General features: G+C 42.7%; 1 protein-coding gene across 2 annotated transcripts in view; it reads right to left on the bottom strand.

Moving 5' to 3' along the window:
- Positions 1–202: 202 nt before the first annotated feature.
- The window catches only part of LOC139553135 (BRISC and BRCA1-A complex member 2-like), a 127088-nt gene continuing 106180 nt past the window's right edge, over positions 203–21110 (bottom strand). For both annotated transcript variants that reach the window (XM_071365090.1, XM_071365091.1), the window contains 4 exons: positions 3766–3836; positions 3527–3609; positions 3146–3299; positions 203–1883 (listed from right to left, as the gene is read on the bottom strand). In XM_071365090.1, coding sequence (XP_071221191.1) covers positions 1820–1883; positions 3146–3299; positions 3527–3609; positions 3766–3767 — 303 coding nt within the window. In that variant the 5' untranslated portion in view covers positions 3768–3836 and the 3' untranslated portion in view covers positions 203–1819. The remainder of the gene's footprint in view (positions 1884–3145; positions 3300–3526; positions 3610–3765; positions 3837–21110) is intronic.

The raw sequence follows: 21110 nt of genomic DNA, 5'->3' as shown, positions 1-21110 counted from the left end.
AATAAAGACTGCAATCGAGAAGCCTTCGTTAGAGAGGCTGTTACCCCATATCCTTTAGTCCTTCCTCTGCACACCCTCCTTCCACTCCTCAAAATAAAGATAGCAGTTCGTCCCCGGGCTGATGAGAGAGACGATTTGAGAGCAGGTCGGCAAAGGTTACCGCGCGAAACATGGAACGCAGCAAAAAAAGACAAAAATAATCTTGCTTTTAATATATTTTTATTAATAGACTTAATGCTATTAAATGCCTCAGATACATTCACCCTATAGTTCCCAATTAGACTTGACAGTTGCTGCATTACCAACAATAAATATAGCAAAGGGCTGGCCCCCGGGCCAGGAAAGACCCCTAACAATGACCCCCTAAGATTTAATGATGAAAACAAGCATGCACACACACTCCCACTCTCTCTTTCACCCTTCCTCCCACACACAGACCATCTCTCCCTCCCTACTCTCCCTGTTAGTCTCGCTCTCTCTCACACACCATCCATCCCCCATTCCCTGTTTCTCTCTCCCTTTCTTTCAAACACAGCTACATTTAGCACAGGCCATAATTTAATCACAGTGCATCAGTGGCTTAGTGACAAGCAATAATAATGAAACAACAAAGAATGTATTTACAGACAGTACAGGATTTCAGGGTTTATTGGGAATAGGAGTGATTGAGATAGATGGTGGTGAAATGAAAATATAACAGAAAACATTTAGTAACATACCTTCATGGAGTAAGTGAATAAAATATGATCACAGGTCTTTACAAATGAAAAATGGAACATATAGTATTCTCTCCAATGTACATTGTACTGAGGAATACTCCTCTCAAGGCAAAGATTAAGACAACTGTAGAATGATAACGTAATGGTACCACTCTAGTAAGAATGTATTATATGAATCATGAGGAACCACTGAAGGTTTTTCCAGAAGATGACCGTATCACATCAAGCTCCAGTCAAAGAGTTCAGGGCCCTTTTCCAGTTTTCTCACAACCAATCAGAAGATCAGAAGTGATGCCTTGTTTGAGGTTGTAGCACCTTGGCTGGGCAAGACCAACATCTGTCTATTGACAGACTAACTGGTTCTGAACTACTGACCCTAACCATTTTAGCAACAGCATTTCAGCATTTTCTCTCTGTAATTTGGTGAAAAAACAACTAAATAAAATGGAAACACAGACAATTCAGGGAAAAGCATAAAACACAAAGCTCAACATGGAGTTACAGAGAGTCCCTGTACAGTGTAACAGTATAACTTTAGTACGTCCCCTCGCCCCGACACGGGCGCGAACCAGGGACCCTCTGCACACATCAACAACTGACACCCACGAAGCGTCGTTACCCATCGCTCCACAAAAGCCGCGGCCCTTGCAGAGCAAGGGGAAACCCTACTTAAGTCTCAGAGCAAGTGACGTAACTGATTGAAATGCTAGTAGCGCGTACCCGCTAACTAGCTAGCCATTTCAGATCCGTTACACTCACCCCCCTTTCAACCTCCTCCTTTTCCGCAGCAACCAGTGATCCGGGACACGGCACCAATGTAACAGTATAACTTTAAACCGTCCCCTCGCCCCGACACGGGCGCGAACCAGGGACTTTCTGCACACATCAACAACGGTCGCCCACGAAGCATCGTTACCCATCGCGCCACAAAGGCCACGGCCCTTGCAGAGCAAGGGGAAACCCTACTTAAGTCTCAGAGCAAGTGACGTAACTGATTGAAATGCTAGTAGCGCGTACCCGCTAACTAGCTAGCCATTTCAGATCCGTTACAACAGCGTACATTGTCACTTATGTGCAGCGCATTCACACACACTACACTTCTAGAGTTTCACAGTGGCAAAGGCCCCTTGCTGAAATTGAGGAATGAAGCTCTTGAAATATGCTCTGTGGAGTGAGAGAGAGAAAGAAAGATACCAATTCAAAGTAATTTAGACAGACACAGATTTACTGGGAGTACTACAGTTCTTATCTGACCATAAAAGCGCAGCACCAGTTTGTTCTTTCAGCAGGAGAATGTTCTCTCCTGACATGCTGAGAGTATAATCTAAACACAAAACACAATTTACCACTGTGAAATCAAGACAGAGAGACCGATGGCTACTCCTGATTATCTCAATGTTCAATCTTCCTAATAGAAAATGACAAATTGTGAAGAGCAAGCAAGTAAAAATAAAATAAAAAACAAGACAAAAAACGCAATGGAATGACAAGGTACAATAACTTAGAGCTGTCAACAACACCAAATAGTGCGTGCGTGTGTGTTTCCAAGGGCGAGTTTCACTCCAGGTCAGGTAGCCTAGAATACAAACTCTTCTCATTTATAAACCAGTAGCTGATAGGTTGGAATCCCAGGCATTTGGAATGTTTGCATATTTTGGGCCCTCCACAGTGCCAAACTAAGACTGAAAACTACTTGTCAGCAAAACAGAGATAAGATACTGACTTTCCTTGGAGACTAGCGATGCAAACAAAGAAAATTCCATCTGTTCCATGTAACTATCAACTTCAGGACAAAAACTCAACTGTTACAGTTAAGCACTCCTTTGCTGTGCTAAGTAAACGCCATAAAGCTAGAGACAAAGCCATTAATTCACAAATAGGGTCAACGGGTTCTTGTTAAATAGAAAAAAGGTCAAGTAAATACAATTTGGGAGAGCCATACATCTATCATTTTTATTTAAAAAAATTGCCATATAAATCTTCACCGGTGTGAGTAGTGATATGTGGTTTCAATTAAAGGGATTTGATGTCCGTGCTGTTAGTGATTATTAGTATGACAAGGATTGTTTTGCTTTTCATGTTACCATTATAAATCCAGATAAGTTTAAAAAAATCTATTTTGCGAGGGAGACCTGGTCCAAAGATGACAGCAGGTTCTAGTTTTGTGCTAGTCGATTGGATTACATGACTTAAACAAGATTTGAATCATTATCATCATGTATTATGGGTAATTACTATACGGTATAGTAGCTCAAATAGTCATTGTTGTCCAGTATGCTACGGGTGATGTTTCCCCTAGGTACAGATCTAAGATCAGCTTCCCCTCCCCCAATCCTAATCATCAGTGAGGAAAAGGCAAAACTGATTCAAGATCAGCATCTAGGGGCAACTTCACCCTACATCTGTCCGGTAGTGTCTTGCCTTACTTGGCTCTTTTGGCCATCTCGTTGCCGTCCCATCGCGGGCTGTAAGGGTAGGACTTCTGCACCTGCCAGTAGAGCTGCCCACTGTTGGTGAAGTGGTACACAGACTGGAATGTCAGGTTGGGCTGGTCCCGTGGGAAGTACAGAGGAAGGTCCACTGGAGGAGGAGGGGTGAGAGAAAGATAGAGAGAGGGAGAAAAAGAGAGTTTGGGGAGGAAGACATAGTGAGAATGAAAGAAAGAGGTCTGTGTGTGTGTGTGTGTGTGTGTGTGTGTGTGTGTGTGTGTGTGTGTGTGTGTGTGTGTGTGTGTGTGTGTGTGTGTGTGTGTGTGTGTGTGTGTGTGTGTGTGTGTGTGTGTGTGTGTGTGTGTGTGTGTAACTCACCATGGACAAGGAAAAAGAAGTCTTTCCACACGAGGAGAGGAGTGAGCTTGGTGAATCCCTCTGCATCATACTCCACCATCCCCCTGCATAAAGCACACACACATTGGCAAACCTTTCTTACATAGACACTAATGTGCCCACCATAAAAATCAAATACAATGTTACAGATATGCTTGCTCGCACAAACGTTTCCTTGCCCTTCCTTTTCTCGCTTACATGCGTGCGCACACCAGACTTACATTCCAAAGTGACTGAGAAAGGCAGCAATGTACTCTCTCCTCTTGTGGTAGCCTTGAATGATATACTGCACCTGAGAACAGGGGAGGGAGAGAGGGAGAGAAATACCTGCATTATTCTCAGATACCAGCAAATACCAGCTGAAGCAGAACTGTACAATATTAAAAGGTTAACTTTTTGGATTGGCATCCTGAAAAGCCAACTAAATAAACTGAAAATAAAAAGCAATTTAAATCACTTAATCAATTGAGTGACTTGAGTTCAAATTCACCCCAGTTAACCCTGGTTGGTACACATGGATTTTTGCTACTTTGATGCAAAAATGTATACTGATCAAATACGTATCCAGCCTCTCAAGAAGACAAGAAACCATATCATTAAAGCATCAATCGATACTCTTCAACTTAATACGGCAGGGTTTTAAATGAGTGCACTTATCGAAACGCTGAGTTGTCAAACTCAAAGCGTATCAGAGAATGTGTGTAGCGCACGCATCCACCCACCACCCGACACACACAAACCAGACTGTTGTAGTGTGTTGATAGCTCTGAGTTGCGGTTGCTGGTGTGTGTGCCTAGCAGGGACGCTCCAGGTTCGGTCGACTATTGACCGTCCTGGGCAGGTGAGAGAGACTGCGGTGACTGCACTCTACCCACCTTACAGCCCCAGACCGAAATCCCCAATTCTAAATCGCAAAAATAGCATAGTCCAGTCAACCAATGGGTATTCTGCGTCAAAAATCAGTTGTCATCAGTAAAGTATATAAGCATGCGCAGAAGGGGAAGTTGCCCTGTAACATAGACAAGGTATTAGCTTAACCATGCATATTTTAACCATGCATTACAATATGTCTGTGTTTCATTACACACACACACACACACACACACACACACACACACACACACACACACACACACACACACACACACACACACACACACACACACACACACACACACACACACACACACACACACACACACACACACACACACACACACACACACACACACACACACACCTCCTGCTGGGAAAACACTACACACAGTGACTCAGACACCCCTATTCAAGTCTATTCGTCTTTGTTTACGTAGGACCAAGTGGGGGGTAGTCACAGCTCTCTGAAAGGCAGCAAGGCCACACTGTCTGTAAAGAGTGTGTTTATTTAGTCACAGCAGGGTGTGTGTGTGGATTTGTGTATCATTGAACTTAAACACACCCGCCCTCCCTGGCATGACAACAGGGAATCAAGCATTCCTATTGGCTTTGTGGTAGTCTAACTGATGACAAAAAGGTGAGATCATGCAGCAGGTATTCAATGTGCCCGCACCCAGGACGTGCCGCCTCCGCTTCTGGCATGTGTACATGCCCCTGGAGGGTATTATACAACGTGTCCGGAAGTGTTTCCTGTAGTAATGGGTAACAATCCTCATTCACCTCATTTCTCTCTCACACACACGCTAAAGTTTTGCTTTTCGTAATGTGTCAGGTCTTCCAACACGTCTCAAATCAAATCAAATTGTTTTTGTCACATGCGCCTTACCGTGAAATGCTTACTTACAAGCCCTTAAACCAACAATGCAGTTCAAGAAATAGAGTTAAGAATGACTAAATAAACTAAAGTGAAGTGAAAAAAGAAACAAGAAAATTACATAACAATAACAAGGCTAGATACAGGGGGTACCGATACCGAGTCAATGTGCGGGGGTACAGGTTAGTCAAGGTAATTTGTACATTTAGGTAGGGGTAAAGTGACTATGCATAGATAATAAACAGAGAGTAGCAGCAGTGAAAAAACAAACGAGGGGGTTCAATGTAAGTAGTCCGGGTGGCCATTTGATTAATTGTTCAGCAGTCTTATGGCTTGGGGGAAGAAGCTGTTAAGGAGCCTTTTGGTCCTAGACTTGGCGCTCCGGTACCGCTCGTGGTGCGGTAGCAGAGAGAACAGTCTATGACTGGAGTCTTTGGAAAAACAGTATGTTTCATAAACCAAAAGAATGGCTCAGACATATTCAGCATTGCATCAGCAAAGGTGACACAGATGTCAGTTGTGCTCTAAATACTGAGTTCAACGTAAGAATAGGTGACTAAAATGACCAAAATAACATGCTATTACATTTTGAGGTCTGACTGATTCATGTAGTACAGCCCACCTTTAGTGTGCTTCATTGTGAATGCTTGTCCCTGAATGGAATTTCATCCAACAAATGCTCATGTGTTGTTTGGATTTTGGTTAAATTTAGTCTGTCTGGCCAGGTAAAAGATAGTTCTTTCTTCTTTCACAATACAATTGAACAAAATCCGGTCCAATGGGAGCCTGGTGAAGACCTTGTGGTCTAAACATTGTCTAATCAATTCACATGGGAGCATAATGCAGTGTACAGAGTACACTTTTTTTTACATGAAGCGTGTGCTCCAAGTCTATCGATATGCAGATGTTATTTATTTTCTATTCATCAAAACACTCAATGAATAATTGACATCCTGTTTTGTGGAGAAAAGCAGTTGGATGCTTACACACATACTTCTGCTCCTATTTGATTGAGTAACATCGACCTATCCCCTTCTCTCTCTCTCTTCACCCTGTTGTGCTGCTCGTTTCTTCCCCCTGGTTCACAGGGAAACCAAACAGGCCACGTTACATGCTTGAGCGTTGCAAAATAAATTAACGCGTGCATGTTAGTCAATCATTTTATCCACACTGCTCGCGCATGTCAACAAGCGTTTGTGTTGCCAAACACTAAAATAGAAAATAGGTTTTATTCAAGATGTTTGACGCACTGCAATTCCCGTGTCTCCCATCTACCCACATGGGCATACAAACCCACGTGGGTGCTTTAAAGATGAACAAGGAGAATCATAGATAACTAACTAAAAACTAACTAGGTTTCCCCTTTTATCTGTGGATTAATCGGAGTGAATATAGTTGATTCTATTATTTTAACCTGTGTGTCATGATCACGTCTGGTGTGGATAGACAAAATCAACATGCACATGATGGCCCGACGGTTTGGTCACGGTGTTAAATTCACCCTCATCCTCCATATCATCCCCCCCACACACCTCTGCCCTCGTTGACCCCAGATGAGGTGAGGCACCCCTGGGGATCTCGCTCTACTGTAGCTGGGTCTTGGCTCGGACAACCAGGGGCTGGCTGGGGGTTGACTGGGGACAGCGGTAGCATCTCCCTGAGTATGCTGGCCAGTGTCCAGGTGAGGGAGGGAGGGGAGAGATGGGGATAACGGGGCCCACCCTGGGGGTAGTGACATAGCAGTATGTCAACATTCCGTCTCTCCCTCTCAACCCCCAGCGAGCGCAGAGACAGACTGTGGAGGTTGGCCAGTATACTAGAGCTGGCGCCAGACAATGATCAGCTGGGGGGCATTTTGTTTCAAAGGAGGGGCACTCATTTTTGATGCTATATTTATAGTTACATAAAATATATGCACCAAATCTTCTACCAAAAGGTTTCTGTGCCTATGCACCACATAACCAATAAGCAAAGCATCACTTCTACATTCTGATTACTGACATTGGGCGCTTCGACATCAAGGTTTGCGTTTTCAACATTCAATTAGACTAGGCTAATGTCAATCTCAACAAACAGAAAATACATCCCTCCATACCGTATACTCAGTGTAGTAGGCTAGGTTATAGGTCTACTGTAATACCCAAACATTTGATCATCATTTTGAAGAGTAGCATGGCCTAGTCTCCCTAGGCAGACAGGTTGCTAAAGGTAATACTTTTTAAAAGTTAAATAACAAATCTTCAGGCTATATTAAAGCATTATGTTCTAGGTGCGTGAGGAACAGCCGCACGGAGGGGAGAGGAAAGCTTTCCTGAATAACTGGGCCTGCTGGGAGCATTATATTATTGGGGGCCACATTATTATAGGAACGACTTGGGAGAATGATGATCCACGATCTCAGACAGATCTCAGTATCAGAAGTTTTTTTTATTTTTTTATTTTTTACCTTTATTTAACCAGGTAGGCAAGTTGATCCAAATGGTTGCCTAGGCAGATGCAGTTATTTCGGAATGCAGGGCTTTTGATCAGCTTCAAAATGAAATTCACTCAAGTTTACAGCAAAATGTTGTAATAATAATACAGTTATTAATTTTAGTGTTGTAGTCTATGTAGGATAATTTCATCACCATCCAATGTGATCACACCATTGCACGCTCTCTCTCCTTTCAAACTCCCTGCCAGTTGTTTTGGATGCTTTATACAGTCGCTTGCGAAAGTATTCACCCCCATTGGCATTTTTCCTATTTTGTTTTCTTACTGCCTGGAATTAAAATATATTTTTGGGGGGTTTGTATCATTTGATTTACACAACATGTCTATACCACTTTGAAGATGCAAAATATTTTTTCTTGTGAAACAAACAAGAAATAAGACAAAGAAACAGAAAACTTGAGCGTGCATAACTATTCACCCCCCACCCCCCCCCAAAGTCAATACTTTGTAGAGCCACCTTTTGCAGCAATTAAAGCTGCAATTCTCTTGGGGTATGTCTCGATAAGCTTAGCACATCTAGCCACTGGGATTTTTGCCCATTTTTCAAAGCAAAACTGCTCCAGCTGCTTCAAGTTGGATGGGTTCCGCTGGTGTACAGCAATATTTAAGTCATACCACAGATTCTCAATTGGATTGAGGTCTGGGCTTTGACTAGGCCATTCCAAGACATTTAAATGTTTCCCCTTAAACCACTCAAGTGTTGTTATAGCAGTATGCTTAGTTTCATTGTCCTGCTGGAAGGTGAACCTCCGTCCCAGTCTCAAATCTCTGGAAGACTGAAACAGGTTTCCCTCAAGAATTTCCCTGTATTTAGCGCCATCCATCATTCCTTCAATTCTGACCAGTTTCCCAGTCCCTGCCGATGAAAAACATCCCCACAGCATGATGATGCCACCACCATGCTTCACTGTGGGGATGGTGTTCTCGGGGTGATGTGAGGTGTTGGATTTGCACCAGACAGAGTCTGGTGCAAATTGTCTCATCTGACCAGAGTACCTTCTTCCATATGTTAGGGGAGTCTCCGACGTTCCTTTTGGCGAACACCAAACGCGTTTGCTTATTTTTTCTTTAAGCAATGGCTTTTTTCTGGCCACTCTTCCGTAAAGTCCAGCTCTGGAGTGTACGGCTTATAGTGGTCCTATGGACAGATCCTCCTTCAGGGCTATATTTGGTCTCTTTGTTGCCTCTGATTAATGCCCTCCTTGCCTGGTCCGTGAGTTTTGGTGGGCGGCCCTCTCTTGGCAGGTTTGTTGTGGTGCCATATTCTTTCCATTTTTTATTAACGGATTTAATGGTGCTCCATGGGATGTTCAAAGTTTCGGATATTTTTTTATAACCCAACCCTGATCTGTACTTCTCCACAACTTTGTCCCTGACCTGTTTGGAGAGCTCCTTGGTCTTCATATTGTCGCTTGCTTGGTGGTACCCCTTGCTTAATGATGTTGCAGACTCTGGGGCCTTTCAGAACAGGTGTATATACGTATACTGAGATCATGTGACACTTAAATAAAGTCCACCTGTGTGCAATCTAACTAATTATTATGACTCCTGAAGGTAATTGGTTGCACCAGATCTTATTTAGGGGCTTCATAGCAAATGGTGTGAATACAAATGCACGTACCACTTTCCGTTTTTTTATTTTTTGAATTTTTAGAGACAAGTTCTTTTTTAAATTTCACTTCACCAATTTGGACTATTTTGTGTATGTCCATTACATGAAATCCAAATAAAAATCTATTTAAATTATAGGTTGTAATGCAACAAAATAGGAAAAATGCCAAGGGGGATGAATACTTTTGCAAGGCACTGTATAGGCTGGCTATACTGTTTGAATGATGTCTGTGAGTATAACAGAACTCATATGGCAGGCAAAAACCGGAGAAAAATCCAACCAGGAAGTGGGATATCTGAGGTTGGTCGATTTTCTACTCATCGCCTATTGAATTCACAGTGGGATATGGATCTGTTTGCACTTCCTACGGCTTCCACTAAATGTCAACAGTCTGCAGAACCTTGAATGAAGCTTCTACTGTGATGTGGAGCCGGATGAGAGGGGAATAAGTCAGTGGTCTGGCAGAGAGCCAGGTCCTGGTCATGCGCATTCCACATGATATCGACTTGCGTTCCATTACTTCTATAGACACAGGAATTCTCCGGTTGGAACGTTATTGAATATTTATGATAACAACATACAAAAATTGATTCTATACTTTGAAATGTTTCTACGACCTGTAATATAACTTTTTGAAGTTTTCGTCCGACGTTCGCCTGGACCTGCACGAGCGTTTGGATATGTGTACTAAACGTGCTAACAAAAGTAGCTACTTGGACATAAACATAAATAATGGACATTATTCCTGGGAGTGCATTCTGATGAAGATCATCAAAGGTAAGGGAATATTTATAATGTAATTTCGTATTTCTGTTGACTCCAACATGGCGGAGAAATTTTGTTTCTATCTGAGCGCCGTCTCAGATTATTGCATGGTTTACTTTTCCCATAAAGTTTTTTTTAAATCTGACACAGCGGTTGCATTAAGAACAAGGTGCAGGCCAGGCAGCAGGCTGTTAGCCAACCTGCCAGCTTAGTGGAGTCTGCCAATAGCACAGTCAGTGTAGTCAGCTCAGCCATACCCATTGAGACTGTGTCTGTGCCTCGACCTAGGTTGGGCAAAACTAAACATGGCGGTGTTCGCCTTAGCAATCTTATTAGGATAAAGACCTCCTCCATTCCTGCCATTATTGAAAGAGATCGTGATACCTCACATCTCAAAATAGGGTTACTTAATGTTAGATCCCTCACTTCAAAGGCAGTCATAGTCAATGAACTAATCACTGATCATAATCTTGATGTGATTGGCCTGACTGAAACATGGCTTAAGCCTGATGAATTTACTGTGTTAAATGAGGCCTCACCTCCTGGTTACACTAGTGACCATATCCCCCGTGCATCCCGCAAAGGCGGAGGTGTTGCTAACATAAGTCGCTCTGGATAAGAGCGTCTGCTAAATGACTTAAATGTAAATGTAAATTTACGATAGCAAATTTCAATTTACAAAAAAAAAAATGGCGTTTTCGTCTTTTGAGCTTCTAGTCATGAAATCTATGCAGCCTACTCAATCACTTTTTATAGCTACTGTTTACAGGCCTCCTGGGCCATATACAGCGTTCCTCTCTGAGTTTCCTGAATTCCTATCAGACCTTGTAGTCATAGCAGATCATATTCTAATTTTTGGTGATTTTAATATTCACATGGAGAAGTCCACAGACCCACTCCAAAAGTCTTTCGGAGCCATCATCGATTCAGTGGGTTTTGTCCAACATGTCTCTGGACCTACTCACTGCCACAGTCATACTCTGGACCTAGTTTTGTCCCATGGAATAAATGTTGTAGATCTTAATGTTTTTCCACATAATCCTGGACTATCGGACCACCATTTTATTACGTTTGCAATCGCAACAAATAATCTGCTCAGACCCCAACCAAGGAGCATCAAAAGTCGTGCTATAAATTCTCAGACAACACAAAAATTCCTTGATGCCCTTCCAGACTCCTTCTGCCTACCCAAGGACGTCAGAGGACAAAAATCAGTTAACCACCTAACTGAGGAACTCAATTTAACCTTGCGCAATACCCTAGATGCAGTTGCACCCCTAAAAACGAAAAACATTTGTCATAAGAAACTAGCTCCCTGGTATACAGAAAATACCCGAGCTTTGAAGCAAGCTTCCAGGAAATTGGAACGGAAATGGCGCCACACCAAACTGGAAGTCTTCCGACTAGCTTGGAAAGACAGTACCGTGCAGTACCGAAGAGCCCTCACTGCTGCTCGATCATCCTACTTTTCCAACTTAATCGAGGAAAATAAGAACAATCCAAAATTTCTTTTTGATACTGTTGCGAAACTAACTAAAAAGCAGCATTCCCCAAGAGAGGATGGCTTTCACTTCAACAGTAATAAATTCATGAACTTCTTTGAGGAAAAGATCATGACCATTAGAAAGCAAATTACGGACTCCTCTTTGAATCTGCGTATTCCTCCAGGGCTTAGCTGTCCTGGATCTGCACAGCTCTGCGAGGGCCTGGGATCGGGAGAGACACTTAAGTGTTTTAGTACTATATCTCTTGACACAATGATGAAAATAATCATGGCCTCTAAACCTTCAAGCTGCATACTGGATCCTATTCCTACTAAACTGCTGAAGGAGCTGCTTCCTGTGCTTGGCCCTCCTATGTTGAACATAATAAACAGCTCTCTATCCACCGGATGTGTACCAAACTCACTAAAAGTGGCAGTGATAAAGCCTCTCTTGAAAAAGCCAAACCTTGACCCGGAAAATATAAAAAACTATCGGCCTATATCGAATCTTCCATTCCTCTCAAAAATTTTAGAAAAAGCTGTTGCGCAGCAACTCACTGCCTTTCTGAAGACAAACAATGTATACGAAATGCTTCAGTCTGGTTTTAGACCCCATCATAGCACTGAGACTGCACTTGTGAAGGTGGTAAATGACCTTTTAATGGCGTCAGACCGAGGCTCTGCATCTGTCCTCGTGCTACTAGACCTTAGTGCTGCCTTTGACACCATCGATCACCATATTCTTTTGGAGAGACTGGAAACCCAAATTGGTCTACACGGACAAGTTCTGGCCTGGTTTAGATCTTACCTGTCGGAAAGATATCAGTTTGTCTCTGTGAATGGTCTGTCCTCTGACAAATCAACTGTACATTTCGGTGTTCCTCAAGGTTCCGTTTTAGGACCACTATTGTTTTCACTATATATTTTACCTCTTGGGGATGTTATTCGGAAACATAATGTTAACTTTCACTGCTATGCGGATGACACACAGCTGTACATTTCAATGAAACATGGTGAAGCCCCAAAATTGCCCTCGCTAGAAGCCTGTGTTTCAGACATAAGGAAGTGGATGGCTGAAAACTTTCTACTTTTAAACTCGGACAAAACAGAGATGCTTGTTCTAGGTCCCAAGAAACAAAGAGATCTTCTGTTAAATCTGACAATTCATCTTGATGGTTGTAAAGTCGTCTCAAATAAAACTGTGAAGGACCTCGGCGTTACTCTTGACCCTGATCTCTCTTTTGACGAACATATCAAGACTGTTTCAAGGACAGCTTTTTTCCATCTACGTAACATTGCAAAAATCAGAAATTTTCTGTCCAAAAATGATGCAGAAAAATTAATCCATGCATTTGTTACTTCTAGGTTAGACTACTGCAATGCTCTACTTTCCGGCTACCCGGATAAAGCACTAAATAAACTTCAGTTAGTGCTAAATACGGCTGCTAGAATCCTGACTAGAACCAAGAAATTTGATCATATTACTCCAGTGCTAGCTTCCCTACACTGGCTTCCTGTTAAGGCAAGGGCTGATTTCAAGGTTTTACTGTTAACCTATAAAGCGTTACATGGGCTTGCTCCTACCTATCTTTCCGAGTTGGTCCTGCCGTACATACCAATACGTACGCTACGGTCACAAGACGCAGGCCTCCTAATTGTCCCTAGAATTTCTAAGCAAACAGCGGGAGGCAGGGCTTTCTCCTATAGATCTCCATTTTTATGGAACAGTCTGCCTACCCATGTGAGAGACGCAGACTCGGTCTCAACCTTTAAGTCTTTACTGAAGACTTATCTCTTCAGTAGGTCATATGATTGAGTGTAGTCTGGCCCAGGAGTGTGAAGGTGAACGGAAAGGCTCTGGAGCAACGAACCGCCCTTGCTGTCTCTGCCAGGCCGGTTCCCCTCTCTCCACTGGGATTCTCTGCCTCTAACCCTGTTACAGGGGCTGAGTCACTGGCTTGCTGGTGCTCTTTCATGCCGTCCCTAGGAGGGGTGCGTCACTTGAGTGGGTTGAGTTACTGACGTGATCTTCCTGTCTGGGTTGGCGCCCCCCCTTGGTTTGTGCTGTGGTGGAGACCTTTGTGGGCTATACTCGGCCTTGTCTCAGGATTGTAAGTTGGTGGTTGAGGATTTCCCTCTAGTGGTGCGGGGGCTGTGCTTTGGCAAAGTGGGTGGGGTTATATCCTTCCTGTTTGGCCCTGTCCGGGGGTTTCTTCGGATGGGGCCACAGTGTCTCCTGACCGCTCCTGTCTCAGCCTCCAGTATTTATGCTGCAGTAGTTTATGTGTCGGGGGGCTAGGGTCAGTTGGTTACCTGGAGTACTTCTCCTGTCTTATCCAGTGTCCTGTGTGAATTTAAGTATGCTCTCTCTAATTCTCTCGTTCTCTCTTTCTCTCTGAGAACCTGAGCCCTAGGACCATACGTCAGGACTACCGGGCATGATGACACCTTGCTGTCCCCAGTCCGCCTGGCCTTGCTGCTATTCCAGTTTCAACTGTTCTGCCTGCGGTTACGGAACCCCTACCTGTCCCAGACCTGCTGTTTTCAACTCTTAATGATCGGCTATGAAAAGCCAACTGAGATTTATTCCTGATTATTATTTGACCATGCTTGTCATTTATGAACATTTTGAAAATCTTGGCTCTCTCTAATTTTCTCCTTCTCTCTTTCTTTCTCTCGGAGGACCTGGGCCCTAGGACCATGCGTCGGGACTGCCGCCCGTGGTGACTCCTTGCTGTCCCCAGTCCGCCTGGCCTTGCTGCTATTCCAGTTTCAGCTGTTCTGCCTGCGGTTATGGAACCGCCACCTGTCCCAGACCTGTTGTTTTTCAACTCTTGATGATCGGCTATGAAAAGCCAACTGAAAATTATTCATGATTATTATTTGACCATGCTTGTCACTTATGAACATTTTTGAACATCTTGGCATAGTTCTGTTATAATCTCCACCCGGCACAGCCAGAAGAGGACTGGCCACCCCTCATAGCCTGGTTCCTCTCTAGGTTTCTTCCTAGGTTTTGGCCTTTCTAGGGAGTTTCTCCTAGCCACCGTGCTTCTACACCTGCATTACTAGCTGTTTGGGGTTTTAGGCTGGGTGTCTGTACAGCACTTCGAGATATTAGCTGATGTACGAAGGGCTATATAAAATAAAATTGATTGATTGATTGAAGTGTATCTTTAATTCTATGTAAAACATGTATCTTTCATCAAAGTTTATGATGAGTATTTCTGTTATTTGATGTGGCTCTCTGCAATTTCTCCGGATATTTTGGAGGCATTTCTGAACATGGCGCCAATGTAAACTGAGATTTTTGGATATAAATATGCACATTATCGAACAAAACATACATGCATTGTGTAACATGATGTCCTATGAGTGTCATCTGATGAAGATCATCAAAGGTTAGTGATTAATTTTATCTCTATTTCTGCTTTTTGTGACTCCTATCTTTGGCTGGGAAAATGGCTGTGTGTTTTCTGGACTTGGCGGTGATCTAACATAATCATATGTTGTGTTTTCGCTGTAAAGCATTTTTTAAATCGGACACGATGGGTAGATTAACAAGATGTTTATCTTTCATTTGCTCCATTGGACTTGTTAATGTGTGAAAGTTACATATTTCCCAAAAATATTTTTGAATTTCCCGCGCTGCCTTTTCAGCGGAATGTTGTCGAGGGGTTCCGCTAGTGGAACGTGTGTCCTAGAAAGGTTAATTAAACCATACAACTACACTCTCGAGAGCCGGAGGGGTCATTGTGAGAAGTCACGTCCTGTCTTGTGAGGACCACTGTATTTTTCTCTTTGTTTTTTCATCTGACGTCCTCTGCTCTGGTCTTGCAGCGTCGTTCCGGTGGTGATTAGCGCACATTTGTTTAATCAGGAAAACCAACAGTTTGTTCGGCCCTGGGATGACTAATCGAACGACGGTCGTCATTCCTCGTTTTTCTTCTCCTTTGCTCCGTGGGCAAAAGAGAGGGATGAACCAGTGGGCTTGTTGGAGGCCCCTGGCTGAAGCAGTTTTGTGGGACAAGTTTTGCGGGACAGTCATGGGTGAACGATTATGATCGTAAACCATGTTTTTTCATTGTGTGAATTAGATTGAATGTCATTATAAGTCAGTATTTGGGGTTCTACAGTAGTGGTGTTGTGTTTCACCTTTTAACAAGAATATGACTAATAGTCCTGGGTTCACATAGTATTTTCTTTCAAATATTTGATTGAGCCTGCATGGAGTGCCAGATGGACAGGGTTTGCACTTTTGAGGATATTCTGTTTCTTCTATAGCTCCAGACAAGCTCAATCAAGAGCAACTAAAAGTTTTTCCGAAAGAAAACAAACACTATTTGAACCCAGGCCCCTATTCAGGTCTCTACATAACTTTATTAGTTACATGTTTATATGCAACGTTCTGAACATTTCACCTTACTGAACACAACCCTGATGGCCCAAAACCACAAGGTGTGGTGGGAAAGGATGATGAAACGATGATGATGATGACATCGTATGGGTCAGACAGAGGTTGTAACTGGAAAAAACATTTGAAAAAGTCACACTGTAATATTCAGGCATGAGGGGGAGTTGCCTGAGTACATTGTGGTAGGCAGTTGATGTAAGCCATGGATGTTCATCAGTAGATTCATCATGTCTAAAATTATTTGGGAGTTTTCTTACTGGCAGGCCTAATTTATAAACTGACGACTGTGCGGATTTTACACAATGTGGGCTGTGACCGCTTCCCTTTAATGCAGTTTTGCAAAGCAACCAATTGCGGTTTAGCAACCATCTAGTGTTGCTCATGATTTAGATACAGTATGAGTCAAAAGTTGGACACACCTATTTTTTCATTATTTTTACTATTTTCTACATTGTAGAATAATAGTGAAGACATCAAAACTATGAAATAACACATCTGGAAGCCAAAAACTTTTAAACAAACCAAAATATATTTGAGATTTTTGATTCTTCAAAGTAGCCACCCTTTGCCTTGATAACAGCTTTGCACACTTTTGGCATTCTCTCAACCAGCATTTCAATTAAAAAGTGTGCCTTGTTAAAAGTTAAAATGTGGAATCTCTTTCCTTGACTACCACAGCATTATATAGCGATATGCCATCCCATCTGGTTTGCTCTTAGTGGGACTATCATTTGTTTTTCAACAGAACAATGAACCAAAACACACCTCCAGGCTGTGTAGGGGCTATTTGACCAAGGAGGGTGATGGAGTGCTACATCAGATGACCTGGCCTCCACAGTCACCCAACTTCAAACCAATTGAGATGGTTTGGGATGAGTTGGACCGCAGAGGGAAGAAAAAGCAGCCAACAAGTGCTCAGCATATGTGGGAACTCCTTCAAGACTGTTGGAAAAGCATTCCGGGTGAAGCTGGTTGAGAGAATGTCAAGCGTGTGCAAAGCTGTCATCAAGGCAAAGGGTGGCTACTTTGAAGAATCTCAAATATAACATTTATTTTGATTTGTTTAACACTTTGTTGGTTACTACATGATTCCATATGTGTTATTTCATAGTTTTGATGTCTTCACTACTATTCTACAATGTAGAAAATAGTAAAAATAAAGAAAAAACGTGGAATGAGTAGTTGTGTCCAAACTTTTGACTGGTACTGTATATATAGTGTATCTAATCTAATGCATTGGAAAATGTCATTAATGTATTTGAAAAACATTCTGAAATACATTTTAGAAAATATTTCCACATGTATTTATCTATATATTTAAAAATGTAACTGTAAATGTTTAATAAAATATATTCCAACATGCATTTAAATGTATTCTGTAAGAAATATTTTAATTAAAATGCAAGGCAAATATAAAAGTAGACCAAATCATATTGTCACGAAAAGGTGCTTGTCTCAACAATTAAACCTAATTACAATTTAAATTAAACACAACATGACACATTAACTGGTGTGACAATCCATTTCATAGGAGGCCAAAAAGCACTATGAAAAGCCATGCTTCCAAGTCTTCTAATAGGCTGCCACTGCTACAATATACACTGAGTATACAAAACATTACCTGCTCTTTCCATGACATAGACTGACCAGGTGAATCCAGGTATGATCATTTATTGATGTCACTTGTTAAATACACTTAAATTAGTGTAGATGAAACATGTTAAAGAAGGATTTTTAAGCCTTGAGACAATTGAGACATGGATTGTGCATGTGTTCCATTCAGAGAGGTGAATGGGCAAGACAAAATATTTAAGTGCCTTTGAACGGGGTATGGTAGTAGGTGCCAGGCACACCGGTTTGAGTGTCAAGAACTGCAACGCTGCTGAGTTTTTCACGCTCAAAAGTTTCCTGTGGGTATCAAGAATGGTCCAACACCTAAAGGACATCAAGCCAACTTAACACAAATGTGGGAAGCATTGGACTCAACATGGGCCAGCATCCCTGTGGAATGCTTTCGAATCCTTGTAGAGTCCATGCCCTGATGAATTGAGGCTGTTCTGAGGGTAAAAGGGGATGATTCCTAATTCAACTTCTTAAATTACTCTACGTATTGATAAATGGAAATAATAAAAACCAACCATCTAATGAGTGAATGTGTGAATGAACATGAGTGAACATTCCTGCATTCTGACTGTAGTTTTGACACGGCCAGATCAACAGTCGGGGCAATAGCATACATAATAATATCATCCGCATATAGATTAAGTTTACAATTTTTAACAGATTGACCAATGGTGTTAATATAAATAGTGAAGAGAATAGGTCCCAAAATAAACCCTTGTGGTACACCATTATTTACATCATGAAACTCAGACTTAACCCCATCAATCACGATGACCTGAGTTCTGTATGAACTCAGGCGTATTGAGGTCAACTTATTCAATAAAAGACCATGATTAACAGTATCAAAAGCTTTTGACAGGTCCACAAACAAAGCAGCACATTCAATTTGGGTGTTTAAAGCATTGAAAAGATCATTAAAAAACTAAAGTGGTTGCTGTATGCCCAGGCCTAAATCCTGATTGGTTTACATTCAAAATACATTAATTAGACAAAAAAGAGCAAAGTTGTACATTTACCAAGGATTCAAGAATCTTAGCTAGACAAGGAAGCCTTGAAATGGGGTGATAATTATTAAGATTACTACTATCCCCCCTTATGGAATGGCAGCACAAGAGCTGATTTCAATACTTTTGGAATATTTCCTGATAACAATGTTAAATAAATAATGTGGGATATAGAGCTAACAATAATGGGCGCAGCACACTTAAGCATACTGTGATCCAATTGATCGGCCTCTGTGGATTTCTTGTTGTCTATTGCTAGAAAAGCATCCAGGACTTATTTTTTCTGTAAATAGCCTAAAATAAAAGCTTTCACTATAATTTCTCTGAGCATTCAGCAAGTTTCCCCTATCAGCATCCAGCCCAATATCATTGTGAACAGCCTTAGAAGTTATTTCAAAGAGATAGCCTGCTGAAATAAAAATGGTGATTAAATGCATAAGTGATGGTGTTTTTTTCCGTAATGAGACCAGTCAATCAATCAATTTTATTTTATATAGCCCTTCGTACATCAGCTAATATCTCGAAGTGCTGTACAGACACCCAGCCTAAAACCCCAAACAGCTAGTAATGCAGGTGTAGAAGCACGGTGGCTAGGAAAAACTCCCTAGAAAGGCCAAAACCTAGGAAGAAACCTAGAGAGGAACCAGGCTATGAGGGGTGGCCAGTCCTCTTCTGGCTGTGCCGGGTGGAGATTATAACAGAACTATGCCAAGATGTTCAAAAATGTTCATAAGTGACAAGCATGGTCAAATAATAATCATGAATAATTTTCAGTTGGCTTTTCATAGCCGATCATCAAGAGTTGAAAAACAACAGGTCTGGGACAGGTGGCGGTTCCATAACCGCAGGCAGAACAGCTGAAACTGGAATAGCAGCAAGGCTAGGCGGACTGGGGACAGCAAGGAGTCACCACGGGCGGCAGTCCCGACGCATGGTCCTAGGGCTCAGGTCCTCCGAGAGAAAGAAAGAGAGAAGGAGAAAATTAGAGAGAGCCAAGATTTTCAAAATTTCCATAAATGACAAGCATGGTCAAATAATAATCAGGAATAAATCTCAGTTGGCTTTTCATAGCCGATCATTAAGAGTTGAAAACAGCAGGTCTGGGACAGGTAGGGGTTCCATAACCGCAGGCAGAACAGTTGAAACTGGAATAGCAGCAAGGCCAGGCGGACTGGGGACAGCAAGGAGTCACCACGGCCGGTAGTCCCGACGTATGGTCCTAGGGCTCAGGTCCTCCGAGAGAAAGAAAGAGAGAAGGAGAAAATTAGAGAGAGCCAAGATTTTCAAAATGTTCATAAATGACAAGCATGGTCAAATAATAATCAGGAATAAATCTCAGTTGGCTTTTCATAGCCGATCATTAAGAGTTGAAAACAGCAGGTCTGGGACAGGTAGGGGTTCCGTAACCGCAGGCAGAACAGTTGAAACTGGAATAGCAGCAAGGCCAGGCGGACTGGGGACAGCAAGGTGTCATCATGCCCGGTAGTCCTGACGTATGGTCCTAGGGCTCAGGTTCTCAGAGAGAAAGAGAGAACGAGAGAATTAGAGAGAGCATACTTAAATTCACACAGGACACTGGATAAGACAGGAGAAGTACTCCAGGTAACCAACTGACCCTAGCCCCCCGACACAAACTACTGCAGCATAAATACTGGAGGCTGAGACAGGAGCGGTCAGGAGACACTGTGGCCCCATCCGAAGAAACCCCCGGACAGGGCCAAATAGGAAGGATATAACCCCACCCACTTTGCCAAAGCACAGCCCCCGCACCACTAGAGGGAAATCCTCAACCACCAACTTACAATCCTGAGACAAGGCCGAGTATAGCCCACAAAGGTCTCCACCACAGCACAAACCAAGGGGGGGCGCCAACCCAGACAGGAAGATCACGTCAGTAACTCAACCCACTCAAGTGACGCACCCCTCCTAGGGACGGCATGAAAGAGCACCAGCAAGCCAGTGACTCAGCCCCTGTAACAGGGTTAGAGGCAGAGAATCCCAGTGGAGAGAGGGGAACCGGCCTGGCAGAGACAGCAAGGGCGGTTCGTTGCTCCAGAGCCTTTCCGTTCACCTTCACACTCCTGGGCCAGACTACACTCAATCATATGACCTACTGAAGAGATAAGTCTTCAGTAAAGACTTAAAGGTTGAGACCGAGTCTGCGTCTCTCACATGGGTAGGCAGACTGTTCCATAAAAATGGAGATCTATAGGAGAAAGCCCTGCCTCCCGCTGTTTGCTTAGAAATTCTAGGGACAATTAGGAGGCCTGCGTCTTGTGACCGTAGCGTACGTATTGGTATGTACGGCAGGACCAACTCGGAAAGATAGGTAGGAGCAAGCCCATGTAACGCTTTATAGGTTAACAGTAAAACCTTGAAATCAGCCCTTGCCTTAACAGGAAGCCAGTGTAGGGAAGCTAGC

The sequence above is a fragment of the Salvelinus alpinus genome, chromosome 25 (genome assembly GCF_045679555.1).
Source record: "Salvelinus alpinus chromosome 25, SLU_Salpinus.1, whole genome shotgun sequence".
Classification (NCBI taxonomy): Eukaryota; Metazoa; Chordata; class Actinopteri; order Salmoniformes; family Salmonidae; genus Salvelinus; species Salvelinus alpinus.
Note: the sequence above shows the minus strand (reverse complement) of the source record. Positions and strands in the feature narration are given on the sequence as shown.